The 20779-nt window shown below is 40.8% G+C and overlaps 1 protein-coding gene across 8 annotated transcripts in view; it reads right to left on the bottom strand.

The window, feature by feature from the left end:
• kcnip4a (potassium voltage-gated channel interacting protein 4a) overlaps positions 1-20779 on the bottom strand; it is a 155611-nt gene that overhangs the window by 36330 nt on the left and 98502 nt on the right. The window contains exon 1 of one of the 8 annotated variants that reach the window (XM_085138688.1): positions 1028-19191. The exons of the other annotated variants lie outside the window; for them this stretch is intronic. Coding sequence (XP_084994814.1) covers positions 1028-1139 — 112 coding nt within the window. The 5' untranslated portion in view covers positions 1140-19191. Of the gene's footprint in view, positions 1-1027; positions 19192-20779 lie in introns of those variants that run through there. 8 annotated transcript variants of the gene reach the window in all.

Here is a 20779-nt window from a genome sequence, read left to right as displayed (position 1 = left end):
TCAGGCTCTGAGACGGCTCCGTGGAATATAAATCACATCAACAGGCAAACAGCATCCGACATGCCAGCGCTGACATTTGTATAATCTCACCGTCGCCGATAATCAATATCATGTCAGCTGCGTTTGGAGATGCAGAGCGAAGGGAAATCTGAGTCGCCAGTGTTTAGCGAGGCATGTAAACTGTTACGTCGGGCGTGAGGTTCACCATCCCCCCAACCCAAATGAAAACCCAGCTCCCAGGTGCTTTTGAAACAGCACAGCCAGAGACAGTCAACAGACGCTAACACCTCCATCTAAACACTCGTCTCAGGTCGGGTCAGGTCGGCTTTTTCCTGCTACTGACTAAAGCACATTATCGCCTCTCTATTTACTTGCTGCCCCTCTGAATATGCACCCACCTTTGATTGATTATTCTAATTACAGGTTAAGGTGTTCTTCGGTTTGAAGTGCTTACCATAGTGCTCGACTTTATTTAACGAGACAGCTTCAGTAGGTCTAAACTGAACGCTTTCTTTTCTCATTCTGCGCTTGCCGAACTTCCCCGCTCAGTTTTCCTCAAGAGCAAAGTGAAATGCATGCACAAGAAAACAACAGAGGCTTCTAACGTCTGAAATACAGAAATTCTCTTGCCTCTCAAATGTTTTGATCCTTCAGAAGTGACACCGTTTTGCAGCTTAAGACATTCCTCGATCCCATCACAAGCTTACGCATACTTCTGTGACATTTCCTTTGCGGCGCATTAATTAGACCGTCTATTTGTGCTTCCCACTCCTGTTTTGGCATAACGATTACCTCAGTTAACTTCAAAACTTTTCAAATTGCAGTCTTAGAAAGTTTCAGAGAACTTCAAGCAAACTGAGAGTGAATCTAATGAGTCAAGGGAGCAGACGTGGAAAGCTAAAAAGGTGAGACTGGTTGAAAATACATCAGCAAGGCTTATTATAGTCTATCAGTGAGCAAGCTTTAACTTGTCTGCCAACCTCCACCTCCCTCCACCACCCCAACAACCTCCAAATCAGTGTCTTACCCTCTGAGAAGCTGATGAGCCCCAGAAGGTGCAGGAGCTTGATGGAGGCAAACACCAACACCACGATGCCCACCGTCTGTAGCCCCTCAGTTTCCCAGATCGCGTTCAGCATCACTCCCCCTTCTGCCCACTCCCCACCACCATACCCGGACCCGAACCCGGAGCCCGAGCCAGCTTCTTCTACTTCCGGGCCGCCGCCGGGACCAGGACCACCACCTGGCCCCGCACTCCAGTTCCCCTGCACCAACTCCAGCGCTACGCCGGCCCAAGCGCACGGGCCGGGCGCCCCCTGGCACCCGCCTTCTGCTCGCTTGTTCTCTAAATCCACTCCGGGTAAGGTTAAAATTGGAGATTAACAATCAGCAAGACTTGTCCTCAGGTTTGCGAGAAGCCTGAAGTCATTAAGGATGTTTCTGATTTCGAGAAGTCACTGAGAATTCAGGACGATCCTCTTCCTCTTCATTTCCTTCCCTCACAAACGAGGAGACCCTTGAAAGCCGGGAGAGCAAACTCTGCTGTTCTCTGACAGTTTGGAGCTCTCGCTCACTCTTTCAGGCGCACCGACTGCCTCGCTGCAATGTAAGGGAGGGAACAGGAAAGGGGACCAATATGAGTGAGGGAGGGGAGATGGGATGGAGGCTGTGGGGAGGTGTGGTCCTAGAAGGCGCACAACCGAGCGGGAGCTACACATGTTCAAATTAACTTTAATCACAGGAGCGGCACACCAAGCGTAACTAAATTCTGTCTGCTGGATAATTATACCATTAAATCAAGAAAACGGCATAATTCTGTGGTTATAGGGAAGACTGATCTTGGAGATGGGAGGCAAAAAAAAAAAGCAAAAAGCCGTACAGAGAGATCAAACTAACTTTCTAGCAAGGCAAGACAAAATAAATATCATGTGGTTCAAAAGGAAGGAAAAAGAGAAAAAGCTGATAGCTCACGTTCACTAGATAATCACCTACTTCAGGAGTAAAGAAAGCAAGAGCATTTCTAACAAATCGCACAACTTTATTTAACTTAATCGCTTGTTTTTGAATCACATTTGATTCCGATGAGATGTGGCAAACCGATAAAGAAAACTAGAGCGACAGAGACCGTGTGTGTCCAAGAGAGAGGCTGGTGCATGCAGTCAGTGTTTGGAGCAAATGAGTGAAGACACCACCATCTACTGGTCCTGTGGTTGACTGTAATTATCATACAGCACAGCATTCAATATTTATCCTGTTTTAACCAAAGAAAGAAAATTACTCCCATTTTATTTTGAAAATAATAAGCTTTCATGTTTCAGGAAGTCAATGCTTTAACTCCAATAACTACAAGTTCAAAACAAGTAGAAAAGCCACATTGAAAGCTTGTGCATTTCTGTGAGTTATTTTACACAATTTCACTGCACTCTACTTGATTATTTTGACTCAGAATGTCCCTCTGCCGTGTTTCCTGAGCTGTAAATCAATTTAGAGTAAAGTCTGCCATATATCACTGATGTAAATGCACAAAGCCAACTTAATTACAATCATCACAACAGGATATTGTTTTGGCACTGTGAAAGAAACTGTGTCTCACCACTTATCCAATTGCTCTATGATAAATATCCAGTGTGACGCAGTGCTCTGTTCCAGTGATGGAAAAACGCGCACTCATCCATTTACATGTGGTCCATCTGCCGCTACTTTTTCTTCAGCAACACAGAATGGAAAGTAGGAGATGTAATTCCATGTTTTTTTTTTAAATTCTCTGAATAATTTAGCAAGATGCTATTTGAAAAAGAAAATAATATTCAGCAGACATCCTGCTTAACCTGAATAGCCCAGAGCATTTTTAAAAAGTCATTGGTATGGGAGACTTGTCCTTGCAAAGTGAGACACTTGATGAGGACTGAACTCAAGGATTATTTTGTATGCAATAATTTTAAAAATGTGCATTTATTTGTATATTTGTATGTTGGGTGCGCTGTTCTGAAAACCGAGTTAGAGCAAAAAGTGCATCCTTAGGCAGTATAATACTACTACTATACTAACATACTACTACTATAATACTACTATAATAATAATAATAATTACCTTGTGCAAAAGAGTCTACTTTTCTTCTCCAAACATTTAATGACTGCAAATATCTCAGTTACTCTGTGTCTGGATCAGCTTTCCATGCTTTAAAAGGAAGATTTTTTTTTCCTAAGTAACATATTCAATCATTGCTTTTATCTGTGTTTTACTTAAATCCATCTATAACAGACACTAAAAGAACAGTCAGATGCCATTATTCCACTACACAGCTTAGATTATAGCAGATAAAATAACTGTTGTTGTCAAATCTAGATGCCAGCAGTTTATCCCATAGTCTACAATCTATACATATATTTTTACTCTGAATTTGTTGTGTCCAAATCACAGGTGAGAGGATAGCAGACCAGTTAGTCCAGTCTTTTAAGTGGTATTTTCATACCAACTGTTTATGTTGGTTTAAGCTGAAGAACCTCCAATGATCCGACTCCACAGAATCTCTCAGCTATACTAAATCCCCACGTTAAATCCCCCACATCAGTGAGCAATGTCATTGTTTGCATTCATACTTTTGTTCTGGTTGACTTTCATTGCTCTGAACCGCTCTTTTTGGATTTGGAGCTCATTAAATTATAAGAAGTTAATTTCACTGAAATGCACATTTTCGAAGTATACACATTGTCAGTGCTTTGAAAACTGCATTTGTGTATTGTACAAGGGCAAAATACGATGTATACACACACAAACAAAAATGAATGACAATAACTCAATGAATTTAGGCATTTAGACACGGTCAAGCTGACCCCCTGAAATTCAAACTGAGCCAATTCTGAGCATCAGAATTGGGAAGAAGGGTCATTTAAGAGATTCTGAATGTGGCACGGTTGTTGGTGTCAGACTGGCTGATCTGAGTATTTCAGAATGGGATTCTAATGGGATTTTCTCACAAAACCACCTCATTGTTTGTCTATTTGTTTTTCAGAAGTGGCCCAAAAAGAAGAAAATATTCTGTGTGTGGAAGTTCCTGCCTCTAAAAGCCTTGTTGGTGTCAGAGGTTAGAGGAGAATGGCCAGACTGCTTCACGCTGATAGGAAGGCAGCCTCATGGTGCGGGGCGATATTTTCTCGGCACATTTGGGTTCCTCAGTGCCAACTAAACCCCACAGCCTACCTGAGTGTTGTTGTTGACCATATCCATCCCTTTATGACTACAGTCTACCCATCTTCTGAGAGCTGCTCGCAGCAGGATAATTCTTTATCTCACAAAGTTCTCACAAATCATCTCAAACTGGTTTCTTAAACACGACAATGAGTTCACTGTTTTAGTTCAGAGCCATTTTATTAGACTGAGAAACCAGTCTCAGTCTAATAAAGCACCTTTGGGATGTGGTGGAATTGGATATTCTCATCATTCATTACTATGATGCATAGTTACACTTCTGGAAGGGGACACATCAGGCTGCAGCTGTTTTGTACGACAGTGTAACATTTTAAGAGTCCTGATATTTCATAGTTTTGGTAAAAGTTTCCATTCTCAGTAACATCATTCCAGTTTTCCGTAAAAATGCACCAACAATCACTTTAATGTCTCCTTGAGGTCAAAGGCAGTATCAACATATTTCCAATGTTAGTTTAGCATTTTAGGCCAATCAAAGTCAACAATACACATTTATGTGGAAGAATTACAGGTTCAGATCAGATTGTATTAGTATCAGTATTGCTCAGCTTTCACATACAATTTATGAAAAATCAACTAACCTAAAAGTTTAGTTCTTCACCGTCTCCTGACAACTCACAGCAGAGCTGCAGCCACAGCCACATCACAAGGCATTCAGTGGGCCAACAGAGGCTTCACTATCCCCCTTTTCCAAAATCATGGCTTGGCTTTCCAAACACTTCCCAGAAGACCAATAGTTGATGAAACATGTAGGAATAACTGTCCAATCACAACTTCTCTCCAGCATACAGATACCATCTTAAAACCATAAATTACTAAAGCTGTGAGGGCGGAGGTGAGACAAGTGAGAAAAGTAGTGGGGATTTTGTGGCAGTAAGGATTCACTCAGCTATTATCTAAGCCATGATTCTATCAACAGTGCTGACAGATAAATATTACACTCCACATCTTGCTCAATTAATGTCACACAAATTCTGGACAATCACCACTCTAAAAACTATTACAGGATGGCAGGTCTGACAGATAGAAAACCTGAAGATTCTGCGTTTATAGACCTGACAAGAATATTTATCTTCGCGAGACTGAGATTACAAAATGATTTTATTTCGATATTGGAGAAGAAAATGGAAGCTGTGGAAAGCTGACACTTCTATCAGTTGAAACAAAGGCCTGAGGGTAAAACACAGCTCCCTGAATGAGGCTCTATAGAGCTGCTCACAACACTAATGATTCAATAACCTGTTTGAGAGCACAGAAATGTTATTCAAGGAATATTACATTAAAGACCAATAAAGACGCCAGCTGCCTCAATCAGACATAAAAATATGAAATTATCTCAAGGAATAAGAAGCCTTTCAGCAGCAACGTGAAAGGCTTTCTATTAATGTCATTGGGAGTATTTAAAAGTCTTGAACCAACCCTCATTTCTTTCTGCTTTCCTACAAAAATTGGAAATAGGCGGGGGGAATTTATTGCAAACATACATGGGAATACAATATAAGGCCAAAACAGAATTTGTACTTTTCTAACGAACTTGAAAGTCCATATTTGGTATCATATATTAATATTAATTCACATTTGACCACCTTTATTCTCAACAAGCTTCCTTGTTTAAGTCATCTTCAGGAATAGTTCTCCAGGCTTCTTGAATGACATTTAAAGCTCCTCTTTGGATGTTGGCTGCCTTTGACTCTGTTCTCTGTCAAGATGATCCAACACTACTTCAATAATGTTGGGGAGGCCAATCCATGACTGGTAGGGTTCTACTGTGTGGTTTTTCTATTCAGGTATGCTTTTACTGCACTGGCAGTGTGTTTGGGATGAGAGATCCATCCATGCTCATCCATTTGCTTCCGCTCATCCTTCTCAGGGTCGCGGGGGGTGCTGGAGCCTATCCCAGCTGTAGGGCGAGAGGCGGGGTACACCCTGGACAGGTCACCAGTCTGTCGCAGGGCCAACACACAGAGACAGACAACCATTCGCGCTCACATTCACTCCCGCATTCACACCTATGGGCAATTTGGATTAATCAGTTAACCTATCCCCACTAACTGCATGTCTTTGGACAGTGGGAGGAAGCCGGAGTACCCGGAGGGAACCCACGTAAACACGGGGAGAACATGCAAACTCCACACAGAAAGACCCCGGCCTAATGGTGGAACTGAACTCAGGACCTTCTTGCTGTGCAGCAACAGTGCTAACCACCGTGCCGGATGAGTGATGAAAAATTAAATTGCTGTCAATCAGATGCTTTCCAGATAGTATGGTGAATGGTTCCATTGGGTTTTATTATTTTTATCTGGGTACTGTATTACTGTAATGGCAGTGTGTTTGGAATCACTGTCATGCTGAAAAATGAAACCATTGCCAGTCAGATGCATTCCAGATAGTATTGCATGGTGATGGCTGAAATTGAGTTTCAACCCATAACAGAGCCCCCACTGTGTTTTACAGATGGCTGCACACACTCATTGCTATACCTCTGTGCTGACCTCCTCTGTACATACTGACAGCAGTTCAAACCAAACATTTCCAAATTCAATAGACTGCTCCATAAGGCCTGCTACCACTGATTTTCAGTCCATTTCTTCTGTAATCTAGCAAATTTCATCTTTTTCTCCCTGCTTTCCTCGGCCACCGTGAACAGTAGACGGAAGAGCTGATAGGCCAGATGTAACGCAATAAGCTTTGTGTTATTGCAGCAGGTGCTTTGCTGAGTTGTCTGTTATGTGTAGACACAACACTGGTCTATCCTTAGAGTTAGGTTTTTGTGTTTGAATGATACACAGGTCAGTGTCAACTGACTTAAAAAAAGAAAGCCTGGAGAATTATTGCTTGACTTTAAAAAACAAAACAAAACAAAACAAAAAAACCCAAGCCAAGCTCCTTGGAAACAAAGTATAAAGTGCAAGACTTTAGCAGAGCAATTTATGTATAATGACATTTGAAAACTGTGCACATCTAAAAATGTCTCCCTTTTTTCCTCTGTTGAGCCACAGATGCCAGGGGATGTGTGTTTTTGAGAAAGACTATGGCAAAAAAAAAAATACTATTATTTCCTGTGCTGTAGTTTGGCACAAAGGAGATGTGCAATAATTTCTCTAAATCAGTTCGCATTAAAGGCTTTTAATTTGGTAGTTTCTAGTTATTCCTTCTACTAATTTTTGAGAACCATACAAGAGACATGTGCCTGATGACAGCTTGCACCAACCAAATCCCCACATTCATCATTCCTTCACTGAGAGCTTTCACAAAGACCTTGTCCAACCTCTATAACCTTTGTTAGATAGCATCTTTGAAAAGAAACAAGTCTGAAATGTCAAGCTGCACTCAGGTCTGGAGATTTGCCATGTCCAAATTTCTTATCTGCGATCAGGCAAGACAAGTCTGAGTGACAAACATGCAGTCCTTTTTGTTCATTTGCCGCTGTAGACTGATGGACACTGATCTTGGAACAGATTACATATTTTTCTCACTCACTTGCTGTCCACACGTCTCGTCGCTTTTCATGCTCAGTATTCATAAGGGGAGGATCTTATCACGTTTGGTCTGGGCAGAGTGGACACGACGGACAGGATCGACAGTACAGGTCACTGAAAAAGTCTCGCAAGCTTCAAGTGTTTCCTGTGTACATAAAACTTATTACCAGCCAAATGGACTAAAACTAAGCAGTAGCCTATGTGAGTTTTACTTCTTAAAAGATTTTACCCATTTTTTTCCCGCACAGTCACTGCATATGCATACCAAACAGGCCCCCAAGAACAAAATTCCCATTAAAAACTGGACACGTGTTATCTTTCTTAAGCACACAGTGAGCCTCGGTGAAAATACAAGACCAACAGCAGAGAAACTGGCTTCGATGTAACCGTCATCAATCAAAGCTACACCGATCGGTGGATGGGCAAAGAGGCGAAGATGAGATTGTCCCGCTGTTTACAGATCAGCTTAGAGAACAAGTGGATGATATAATTAGGTGACACCTGCAGTCGTTTGCTCAGGCATGCAGAGCAGCGTTAGTGTTTGGGTTATGTGTTCCAAGGCACATTAAAATGAGGCTGTCATATTTACAGAGGCAGCGCCTGTGAAAGGGTAGACAATTATGAGCCGTGAACCAGGGAAACCCTCAGTGAAGCAGCTTGTGCAATCAACCACGGAGTGCTGTGGGGTGACTGATATTGAGGACTTCGTTTGTAGACAGCGCACTCTGCAAAGTGCGTGCGCATGCATGCATTTATAGAAATTTGCAATATTTAACCCTTTCAACCTCTGCATACACATTAAAACTGTAGGAAAGACAAAAATGACTGTTTCAGACTATATATAGGAAGTGACAATTCATTCTGTCTACTGATTATAATCCAGGACTCACATAAATGTGTATTTATGTGATTGTTAAAAGATTTTGAATTTTATTACCTTATCATCTTTATTCAACTGTGATAATTGCTTATGTTTAGCGTTATTTGAATTTCGCAGTAATGCCTGTACATAGCGTGTCAGCATTTCTTTACTGGAACAAAGTGACCACATGAGGAAGTTGCTCAAGTTTAGACAACACCCACATGTATTGTTTTAACCCACTACAAGATCGTTAATCAACTTGTTCCTCTTTGTCTTGCAAGGCTGCATCCTGTGCAGCCTCGTATGCAATCACCAGATAAGAAGTTGTTTTTTCCTAACTTGTACTCCACCCATTAGTAAAGCAGTATATAATAAAGTGTGAGCAGATGCCCGGCGCGCATTCCTGCACGACTCTGTAGTTGACAGATCGTGCTCAGGAATCGCCCATGTACATGAATTAACTCTGGGCCCGTGATTCTTTGCTTCCTGAGATTTTCTCCTTACAGTGATATTCAGCAAGAATTCAACAAGTCAGCAAGTGCATGAATAGTGTACAGAATTTCATGCTACAGTATTATGCAAAACTCTTGAGCCACCCCTCATTTCTTTATATTTTGCTTTCTTTTTTAGAGTGCTTGACCAATAGTTCTCCAGGCTCCAGGCCCTTCACTTGATCCAGCTGCAGGTCATTGAAGCCTTATTAGAAATTCTTTCAGTGGAGGCATGGATGTCAAGAAGCCATTCTTAAGAAAGCAATACATGGAAAATTGCTGAGGTATGCCAGATTACACAAGAACTGGACTGAAAATCAGTGGGAACAGATCTTTGTTGTCAATGCATCAATAAGAGTTCAAGACAGAAGTACAGCAGTGAGTGTGTGCAGCCATCTGTAAAACACGGTGGAGACACTGTCGTGGTTTCTGGCTCTATTTCAGTCAGTGTTGTTGGACAAAATTGATTAAGTTTTGAATGTAGACAAGTACCATAGATTTTGATCCACCATGCAATACTATCTGGAAAGCGCCTGATTGGCAACATCTTAATTTTTCAGCATGACGATTATTCCAAACACACTGCCAAAGCAGTAAGAGCATACCTGGTTAGAAAAACACACAATGGAACACTATCAGTCATGGATTGACCTCCCCAGAGCCCGGACTTCAGCATTAGTGAGGCAGTGTGGGATCATCTTGACAGAAAAAAAGGCAGCCAACATCCAAAGAATCGTTTTGAGTGTCCTTCAAGAAGACTGGAGAACTATTCCTGAAGACTATCAAATCTCTAATCTAATAAAAGCTCGTCTTTATAAGAGAAAGAGTTAAAGAATCCACAAGAAACCTTGTATAGGAGGTTCAGACAATGTTGTAGAATAGAGGTGGTCATACCAAAAATTGAATTTCAAGCTCATAAAAATTGAACAACTTTGTTTTAACTGATATATAGTAGTATCTCCATTTTTAATTTGCAAATTTCAGTAAATCGATGCATCAATTTTCCGAGCAAGATATGAAGAAATGGGGGAGGGGGGGACAAAAGCGTTTTTGCACAATACTGTATGCTCGCATCTACCTAAAGGAAATGCAAGAAATGAATACTCTGGGATCTGATGCATTTCCTATGGGCTGTAGTTTGTTCTTTGATCTGGACCTTATTACTTGTTTTATGTCTTTTTGTAAATGTCAAGTTAAATTACTCAACAACTGATGTAATATGAATGTAGTAACATTGTTCTATTTTAGAGATGGTATTTTGGTTCTTCACATGTTTGAGCTTTTTATTTAGAAAGAAATGCAGAGCTGCGATGTGGCTTACCGTGATGATGTGCACTGCTGTACTGAGCACTGTTACACATGCAGCACATGAACAAGAGAAACTGTCTTTATCATCATTCTGAGTTGTTGGGTGGTGGCAAAAACACATCTGTGTATGTGGAGACACCATCAATCTACCTTGTCTTTTTTTACTACTGCAGGTATGTGAGTTGGGCTCTTTGGTTATTTTCTGAAATATGGGTGTGTGGCCTCAGCAACATTCCCAGGAAATGTGTTTTCCGCTACCCACTACATCTGCTGTGCTATGGCGATGCCTCATCATTCAAGGTTGGATGGCTAGTAAACACATACGCTCGTCCTCCCCCATTTTCCCACCTGAATCATTTCTGTCCAGTCCAATTCACCAACTCTGAAAGTTACAAACATGCCCGAGGAAGACCTTACTTTTAAAGGTAATGAGCCAATTCAGGAAGCAAACCTTACTTGTTATACGCTTTTGCATTTTAGTGGATTGCATGTTTCACCGTGTTTCCATGCAAAAAAACGAAAAAATGCTAATTCTATCCATAGCATGGTGTCAAATAAGGAAGAAGGGGAGAAAGACCTACAAATTGCTCAAATACTTGACCAACCAGATCATAAAGGATGCTGAAATTTAGCTCCAAGAAACAAAAGCACAATAAAAGAAAAGGCAACATGTTGAGTGATGGGTCGGAAATTCCCTTTGGAGGCAATAAGCCTATAAATGAAAGACATTCATTTTCTCAACAAAACGGCAGCCATCTCTCTCTACAGCAGAACCACTAGATCTTTATCAAACTCCCAATTCATTCCACATGATTAGTTGTAGTGAAGGGAAAGGTCAAAGGTATTGTCTGCAGGTGGACAGTAATACAAAGATCCAGACAGCGTGCTACAGGAGATAACATTGAACTCCTCCTTTCTGTGCCTCTGCGATATTAGCTCCTCCGCGGCTATCTGTCGGCTCACTGTGGACAACACGTGAGGCCAAAGAGTCGGACTCGAGTTGTCTTTGCACAGCCAGCCTGTCATCTGATTTATGATGCACCATCCTTTCAGCAGCAGCAAAGTGCCAGTCAAGCTGAGCTTCGAGTGCAAAGGTTGATGGAGAACATGCATTAGCAGGAACAGTAAAAAGAGACCAAGGGTGGCATAAAATGGCAGACAGAATACGGGACGGCTGGAGCCACTGTCCAAAGGATGAGATATGACGAGCACAGTTCAGCAGAAAGAAAAAGATGCTGAGAGGAAATCGATATAGAAGGCTGTTCCTAAAAGGAATCATCAACGTGGGTATAAATTTATTTAGCAGGATGTGGGAAAGTGATGAGTAGTGCATGAGCTGTTTTGTCAAAGCACTGCAAATACTAAACTTTCAGGGTTATAGAGAGCACGCGTTGTGTTGAAGCTATTAAGCGCCAAATCAAATATTTATAGTACTGCTGAGTTTGCTGCTTAAACAGACACTGATTTGATGGATCGTATCAAAGCAAAAACACAAGAACCCAGTTTATATTCAACAGCAAGACAGAATGAGGAGACTGGGCTACTGAATTTCAGATTAATGCTTTCATTTCCTCCTCTTCTTTCAGTCGTGTAAACTTAACTGGCTGACACTCCGGGACTAATTCCCGTGTTTGCTTCAAAGTGTAACCTCATTCACCTGTAATTAGAAATAAACTCTGATAAATGAGTCCCAATAAATCTCATATCCTGCGTTGTGAGTTCGGTAGTGACAACTCTGGCTAGGGATGCTTAAAACCATCTTTGCACTGCTGCATGCTGCAGGGCATGCATGCTTTATCATATTCCTGATTCTCCAATTAGGAAAAAACAAATACAAACAATTTACTTTTGCCCTGAAAGCCAGGATAAATAATTATGCCATAAAATATCTAATGAAAAAAAAAATCTGTATTAAATAAACATATCCACTTAATATTCCAAGCAAGGGGATCTCCTGAGGCGAAGTTTGGTTGAGGTGTTAATAATCTCGCACTGCTAAATATTCTGGTATTCAATACAGCTTCATTTCTAGTTAATTGTGTCGAGACATCCCCTGCCATAACAGTATTAAATGTGAGGAAATAATTTATGAAAGCTGTTTGGTCCACAGATCAGATATCATTTAGCAGCGGAGCATCCAGTAGAATAATGTTTTATCGGACCCAGAGATACACTTACAAATCAAAAAAATGTTCATCGTGCATAGTGAGCGATTTAATATCACGGGCGAACATGAACCGGAGTTCATTGCTGAAGAATTTCCTGTTAACAGTGGGCTGTCACAGTGGCACAACAATAAATAGCACCACAAGCAGGTACTGCGTTATATTAGGAGGTGGTAAAATTATGTGAGAATGCACAAACTGAGAAAACTGCCACAACAACAACATGAAAGTGCAGTTAGTCTGCATTTTTCATGAGCTTATTCTTCATTTCTGGGAATAAAAAGTCTAAATAAGCAACAAGACCACTATATCTGCTATATTTTGGTAAAACCATAATCCGAGTGAGCACTATAATCTTGTTACAGTATACTGCAACCAAATTTTTCTTAACTTGCTGTCATTTCCTATTATAAAATAATTGTGGCAATCTGTTAGCAAAATGGCTTTTTTGTATTAGGAAATAAAACTTGATTTAGCTTTAACATTTATCATGAGGCTTTTATCAAGGCCTGAAGGCAAGCATGTAATGATTGCACTGAATATAATCCCCTTCATACAGTTCTACACTGTGCACAGTCCACTATAATTTATTAACATTTCAGTGTGATAATGAGCTTTTCCCCATGTTGTTGTTGGAATCAATTCATAATTTTACAAAACATGAGCATAAACTCGGACTATTTCCCACAACGTCTCCCTCTCCTTACCCCAAACCTCCGCAGATGGCTGCCCCTCCATAATCCTGATCCTGCTGGAGGTTTCTTCCTGTTAAAAGGGAGTTTTTCCTTCCTCCCGTTGCCAAGTGCTTGCTCATAGGGAGTAGTCTGATTGTTGGCGTTATGCATCTGTTATTAAAGGGTCGTTATCTTACAATGTAAAGCACTTTGAGGCAACTGTTGTTGTGATTTGACGCTATATACAAACAACTGAATTGAATGAACCAAAAGCAAAACCCAAACACAGAACAAACAGATATAAACATTCAAACACAAATGTGTGAAAGGAGGAGCTAGGGTGGAGGTGGGTTGCAAAGAGGCTTGCAGATGCACAATGAGATTTACCAACTGGATGAGTAAAGGTTCTATGTTCTAAAACTTCTAAGTAAAAGGAAGGAGAGGTGATTTCTAAATGTTCTGCGTGCTCCAAAAAGGCTTAACTCTACTTCTCCTTAATATGTGAACAGGTTCCAAAACCAAAGACCAAGCTTAAGGCTTTCAGTTGGAAAAAGTAGATTTTCAAAATGGAGATTTTCTCCTCATGGAGGCCATACAGATTCCAGCACTTAGAAGCATTTGTTTCTACATACAGCTCAGCTCCATAAAAAAGCTTAAACCTCATCTTCCCTTTTACAAATGTGCCTGCAGGATGATCCCCAAAACAAATGAAAGCATCATACGTTCATGATTTTCCGAATCAATCATTAGTAGCTCTCTCATTGCAGAGATTGATGACCGAGTAAAACTGAAGCCTGTGGAATCATCCCTAACAGAGTTTAATTCAGCAGAAAGCCACAAGACACAACAATATTTCTCCGATACCTGTCTGAGGCTCTGGGCTATTATCCAAAATTATAATAAATTGCAGATTTTTTAATATTCCTTCACTGAATAATATAGAACTAGATTTGTGAAAAATATGTCGAGAAAGTAAGATGAAGGCAATAAGGAGCACATTACTCATGCTATGAAGGGGACTAAATGTTTTTTTAAAAAGAGAGAGAAATCTTACATAGTCCACTTTATTTAATAACATGAGCCTCCCTTTGCTTTGTGCCCACATTTTAAAAGTTAATAACTGTCACATCCACATGTGCTGTTCTAACAATATTTAAATGCTTTGTATTTCGTTTAAAACTCACACTGTAGTATGCTTTAGGGTTTACATTTGGTTTCAATTTGAGTTTAAGTGCCCTCCTGGTGTTTCATTTTCTATCTACAGAGCTTTATTACTGCACCCACTTACTACATTACTTGCATTTATATGGTTGCACTGCACTTTGTTAGGTTGGTGTGCAAGTGCAAGATAAGAAAATGTATGTTCTTCTTACCAATTACTGCCCATTAAATCACACAGCTGGAGCTGTTGGAAAACTGAATCCGCCTGATAGATACTGGTTTGTTTTTACTAGAGTACCTGGCTTCCAATCCTGGACTCATTAGTACTGAGTGGTGAGGCTGACTGTAAACTCTGGTTCCCTCTGGTGGCACATCTGCTAAACATGCACGTCAAAGAGAAATTTTTTACATAGGTTCAACTGTAAAACTACATTAAAAATGTGAGCTTATCGCAGAGAACAGTTATGGGCTTTTTAATGGACTGGAACTACTCACAGTGGTGTAAACATACAAATAATGTACAATAATAACTGTTCTCTGTGTTTATTATGTTGACAGATTCTCTGGTACACAAAACCATTGTAATATGCTCTTTTATTATCCATAAAAACTACACAATGTAATAAAAAACACACATAAACAAAACACATTATATCTGAAAGTCATGTCATGGCAGCTTGAATGCCAGTGATTAAGCATCTTTATGTATTTTTTTCCAAACACAGTACTGTGTTTGTTCGACTCCAAGAAATCATGTTTTATAATGCAGCCAAGCACATCAGAGCACTCGCTTAGCAAATATTATTAGGATGCAAATACATGTCCTCTCCATTATTCATTCATATAGACCAGAGTAGCTTCCTCTGTGAATAGGATGGATAGATAGATAGATAGATAGATAGATAGATAGATAGATAGATAGATAGATAGATCAGCATAAAGATAAAGTTAAAGGAAAAAATGAATATGTAAAAACAGAATTCAAGCAAGTAGCATTAATAAATAGCATGTGCACTTTTGTTCTTCTTTTAGCTGCTGCCTTCAGGGGTCGCTACAGCGCCTATCTGCACCATTCACCCTATCTCTAGCATCCTCCTCTGTCACACCAACCCTCTCCATGTCCTCCTTCACTACATCCCTGTGGTCTTCCTCTTTTCCTCATAACTGGCAGCTCTATCTTCAACATCCTTTGAGCAGTATACCCACTATCCCTCCTCTGTACATGTCCAAACTAACTCAGTCTTGCCTCTCGAACTTTGTCTCCAAACTGCTCAACCTGAGCTGTTCCTCTGATGAACTCGTTTCAAATCCTGTCAATGAAAACCTTAACATCTTCAGCTCTGCTTCCGTCTTTCTGTCTGTGCCGCTGTCTCCAAATCATACATCTTTCTGTGACTTTCTGTCTCTTACGCATCATCAGTTGCTCTGGATGGTTGATGCCAGGTATTTAAACTCATCTACCTTCACCAGCCCTTCCTGCCTCCCTCTTATTCACACATGTATCCTCTCTTGCTTCAATAAACATCATGTATACTGTAAATCTTATAATCTTGGGACACAGTCTACCAACCCAGTAACCCACAGCAGGTGAGACCTGTGGCATGAGGGGTACACTGTGTTCAATGAAGGTGAGAGCATACATTATTCCATCCAACACATGAAAATAATTTGTCCTCCTGAAGTCTAAGAGTCTAATTTACACACGGTAATGGCTATGGCAGCATGTACTGGCAGTGTGTTTACAGAGTCACAGCTGATGAAAGCCACACCTTCAGCAGCAGCCATGTAAATGGCTGCCCTTGTCAGCTGTCACGTCCCACTGCACTGGTGACACACCGCTGTCACTCACTGTCACACCACTGAAGAGAGGCACAGACACTGAAAAGAGCCATTTGGGTCTGGCTGTGTTGTGAGTCTATTTTTATCCAAAAACCATCAAGTGGGAGAGTGCCACAGAGTAATAATCAGCTCTACAAATTCCTGTTATATTTCCTGGTTTATTGTTGACTTGGTTTTGGAGAGAGCATGTCAAGTTTAAAAAAAGTCCTTTGTTTTGGTTGGACCTTTGAAAAGGCACTCATACGGGACACTTCTTTGCTTTTATGACAATATTTTTACACAGATTTTTAGTAGAAGGTGTATCAAAACAATCATCCAATTTCTAAGTGCTTTAATTCAGCAGCCATTGAAGGGTAACGACTGAAACGTGTTAGAAAGAGCAACTTACACGTGGTTGCTGGTAAGTAGCATTACAAGAGCAGCAGCTGCAGTAAGCGTGGACACAAAAATATGGGATGAGTTTGACTATCTACCTGCTGATTTTAAAGCTATTTTAAAGTCATATCCCTGAATTTGATTTTTGGTGACACAAATCATCTCCACGTTTCTTTAACAAACCTAAAAATACATTCTTTCTTCTGATTGGTTGAGTTCAGTATCGACCACAAACAAACTGCATGGGACATAAATGGGATTTTCTCACAGTCCCACGTGTGAATGTGACTGTTGCTGTTGGCGTGCTTCAAGCGGGTGTTCGTGTCATGAAAAACATGGAGGGAACATTAAAAGTACAAGTGGAACGAGCAAGTGCTTTTAATTTTGAATTGTCAAACGCTGGCAAACATTGGTCCAACACTGGCAACCGACTGCTTTTATCCTGGCTGGTCTGAAGATGTTTGCCTTTCGCAGCCATAAGGCAAACAGCTTGGCAGCCTGTACAGTAAGTGGATCTTATAAACAACAGGTGGTCTTCTGTGCCGGAGAGACCCAGCTCCTCAATATTAGATTCACACTTTGGTGGGAAAGATTCAGCATGGCACCTTGACAAATCTCCAGTGGGCAAGGGTTCAATCATTGTTCCCTCCTAAGCCAGGAGAAAGCGAACACCAAAAACAAAATGAATCATGAAGCAAAGGCATCTTTGAGAGTAGCCGCAACCAACAAGAAAAATTCAGATGAACATAAATCACTGCTTTTCTACTTCAGTACCTGAATTAGTGAAAACTTTTCATCCTTAAAATGACAAAGAACAGGATTTCATCTGGATTTGAACCCTTTACGTTTCCAGCTAATGAGAGAAAAGCAAATGTCACTGTGGCAGTTTAAAGCCCCAACTATAAATCCAGGTTCTCAGCAACTGAATGAAATCCAGTCTTCATCATCATCATCTCTCTCTCTCTCTCTCTCTCTCATTTGAATAAATAAGTTAAACGACCCACAGATGATGCAGGCTTTCACGCCCAATTAAATTTCATTTCAATTTAATAAACAAACCATCAAAGTGGAGGCGCAAATGTCAAGAACCCGCAGAGACTACCGGGTGTAAAATGAAATCCTAAAATTACACTGAGACGCAATGAAAATGAATACAGTCAAATTATAATATTTGGCTGTGTGTGATGTACGAGTCATCACGACTGTTAAACCAATTAGCGGCAAAGTCAGGTGACTCAGAGAGACGCAACATATTCAATTAAAATAGCTTGAAGGGCGGACGCAGAGGCTGTCGAGAACTTCCGTTTGATGAGCAACAGACAACAAAGTTGACCTTATAAAGTCCACAGAACACAATCACACAGCGAGGAGACAGTAACATCCATCTGAGCCTCTAATGCTCACACACAGCCTGTAGCATTAGGTCTATTTTCAGGACATTTGCAAAAGGAGTCAGACTTGTATTGTATATTGCTCAGTGTCCACTATCACACGTTTTAACCATCAAAACACAAACATGTCAACATTTTTAAAATCTATGTAAGAGGACCTCCACTGTCGCACAGCAGGTAGTCTTACTGTAATAAACTACACTCTGCTTTTACAAACTTTCAGCAACAAGTGGTTGAATGCCAGGAGAGAAATGATTCAGCTGTTCCCTTACCATCATAGCCTGATTCCAACAAACCAAACTGCTCCAGCACCTTAACGAACAGGACCACAACTACGAGCACGGCGATCATTTCCAGTCCCTCCAAGTTCATAGTCAACATGTCGGTCAGGTCATAGGGTGCCCATGGCCAACGATGCAGAGCTCAGTGTTCAGCACTGTCAGCAGGCCATTTAACTCCACTTAAGAGCCCTGCATCTCTGGCTCTGATGAGAAACCGGCACAAGTCAGGGAGGGAGGAAGGGGGAGAAGAAGCACGTGGAAAAGAAAGGGGGGGGGGGGATAGAGTGGCAACGCTAAAGATGAGGGGGCGTGAGGAAATGGAAAAAGAGGCAAGGAGGGAAGGGCGAGGAGAAGGGCTGAACCTGATCGTTGTGACAAAGATAAATGACAGACAGAAGGGTAAAAGAACGAGGAGAGACGGTGAGCCACCAGTTGCTGTGGGATGTGAAGCACTGATTAGGTTTAGGTGTGCTCACATCAAAAGCGCAGACATTTTCATACACTTTTTCTTGCTAATGCACGAGAGACAATTGTTACCTGTCAACATAATCCTAATTTTACACACAAACACGATGAATGGCTAATTTAATCATTAATACTAATTTCTATAAGCTTCAACAATAGACTACATACAAAAAAAGGTAGGTTGCTTTGCTCTGTTCTGTTTTGAAGGCTCAACTATTTACCAGCTAATGCTAGCTAGCCGGTTATCAGGCTGCAACCATCAACTGTGGTTGTGTTGCACAGACGAATATCAATACTAGTGCAGCCCTCGTAAAAGGTTCCAATAACACAAACATGAAGTCACAAATCACTGATTTCAGTGTCTCTGCAGACAGTGACCCTGTGACTGACACCCAGTCAAAGTGGCCATAACCTAATTCTCACAGTTTGAAATGTTGGGTTACAAAGGAGATTAACCCTGCATGTGTTTTCTCACACAGAGTCGCCCGATTGTTGGGGTTTCGCCCCATTATTGTAGTGTCTTTACTTAAAACACTATGAGGTGACCATTGTTGTGATTTGGCACCATATAAACAAAACTGGATTTAATTAAAAGTTTATTTAGATTTTTTGTGGATTGCTTCTGTTAGTTACTTTCATGCTCTTGTTTTTTTTGTTTTTTTTTACAAGTTTCTTTAACATGTTTCCCAGCCGTCCCCAGTGTTTCCCCCTCATGCAGAGTTGATTTGTATATTTGTGTGTGTAATACTTTCATTTGTCTGTTACTTCCTGTTTTGTTTTGGCAGTCATCTGTTTCCTTCCATTCGCTTCCGCTTATCCTTTTCAGGGGCGCGGGGGGCGCTGGAGCCTATCCCAGCTGTTATAGGGCGAGAGGCGGGGTACACCCTGGACAGGTCGCCAGTCTGTCGCAGGGCCAACACACAGGGACAGACAACCATTCGCACTCACATTCACTCGCACATTCACACCTAGTGACAATTTGGATTATCCAATTAACCTAGCTGCATGTCTTTGGACAGTGGGAGGAAGCCTGTGTCTTGTATTTACTCATTATTCTTATTGGTTTCACTTGCTTCCTGTTACCATTCTATGCCCAGTCCCCTGATTAAACCTTTGTGTAAACCATAAATAGTTCTTTGTCTCTGTGGTTGTGTACCTGCCACATGTGTTTGCTCTCGTCGTGTGCCTCTGGCTATAGTTCGCTTTTCCATTTTGGACTTTGTTTTTCGCTTTGCCCTTTGGATTTCATGTTTTCCTTTATGGACCTTTGCAACAGCCTAATTAAACGTCTTGCCTTTTGTATAACCCCGCCTGCCTTTCGTGTCTGTGTTTTGGGTCCTCGACTTTTACACAGTCTGCATAATCTGCAGATTGTGACAGAAGGTCTTGACCTTTCTTAAATGCCACTTACGAAAAAGATAGCATGATAGAACGATGAACACGGCCACATTGTGCTTCGCTTTCTAACCCATGCTGCAATCATTTATGCGACTGTCTATAATAGACAAAACTTTTCTATAAGTATTGAATTTGTGCGATTTTACTCTTTTTTTCACTTTCCCTGAACAAATTAAATCAGTAGTTTAATAATTAATTATAAAGGACTATACAAAACACCTGTGTAAATTAGAGGTGATATCAGGGTCAATCAAGGCATTGACAAATCACAAATACTTGCCACAATCGAGAGAAATGTGATACTGACAAGCTCAACTAATCAAAAGCGTGAAAAGCAGGTTGAAAACTCAAAATCAGCTTAACCCAGCGTGATTGTCTGAAAATCATGGCAAATCGCTCTAGTGATTTTCTTGACAGAAGAAGACTGCAAATCACTCAAGTGATGATGTGAAAATATTTCCCGTCTTTTCTTTTTTTCAAACTCTGTTAAGGAACTAATAGCATCGTTGATTGAGGCGAGACACCAAAGAAAGTTGGCAGGAGGACTGATGAGTGTAAAATGTCAGCTTGTGAAAAAAACAACAAAAAAAACAACATGTGTCTGACCTCACCGTCACCTAGACTTTAAATAAAGAGCAAAACCATAAGCGAGAGGTCAGGGAGAAAGACAACACTGCAGATGAG

The sequence above is a fragment of the Neolamprologus multifasciatus genome, chromosome 3 (assembly GCF_963576455.1).
Source record: "Neolamprologus multifasciatus chromosome 3, fNeoMul1.2, whole genome shotgun sequence".
NCBI lineage: Eukaryota > Metazoa > Chordata > Actinopteri > Cichliformes > Cichlidae > Neolamprologus > Neolamprologus multifasciatus.
The sequence above is the reverse complement of the archived record's forward strand: the minus strand, read 5'-3'. Positions and strand labels throughout refer to the sequence as shown.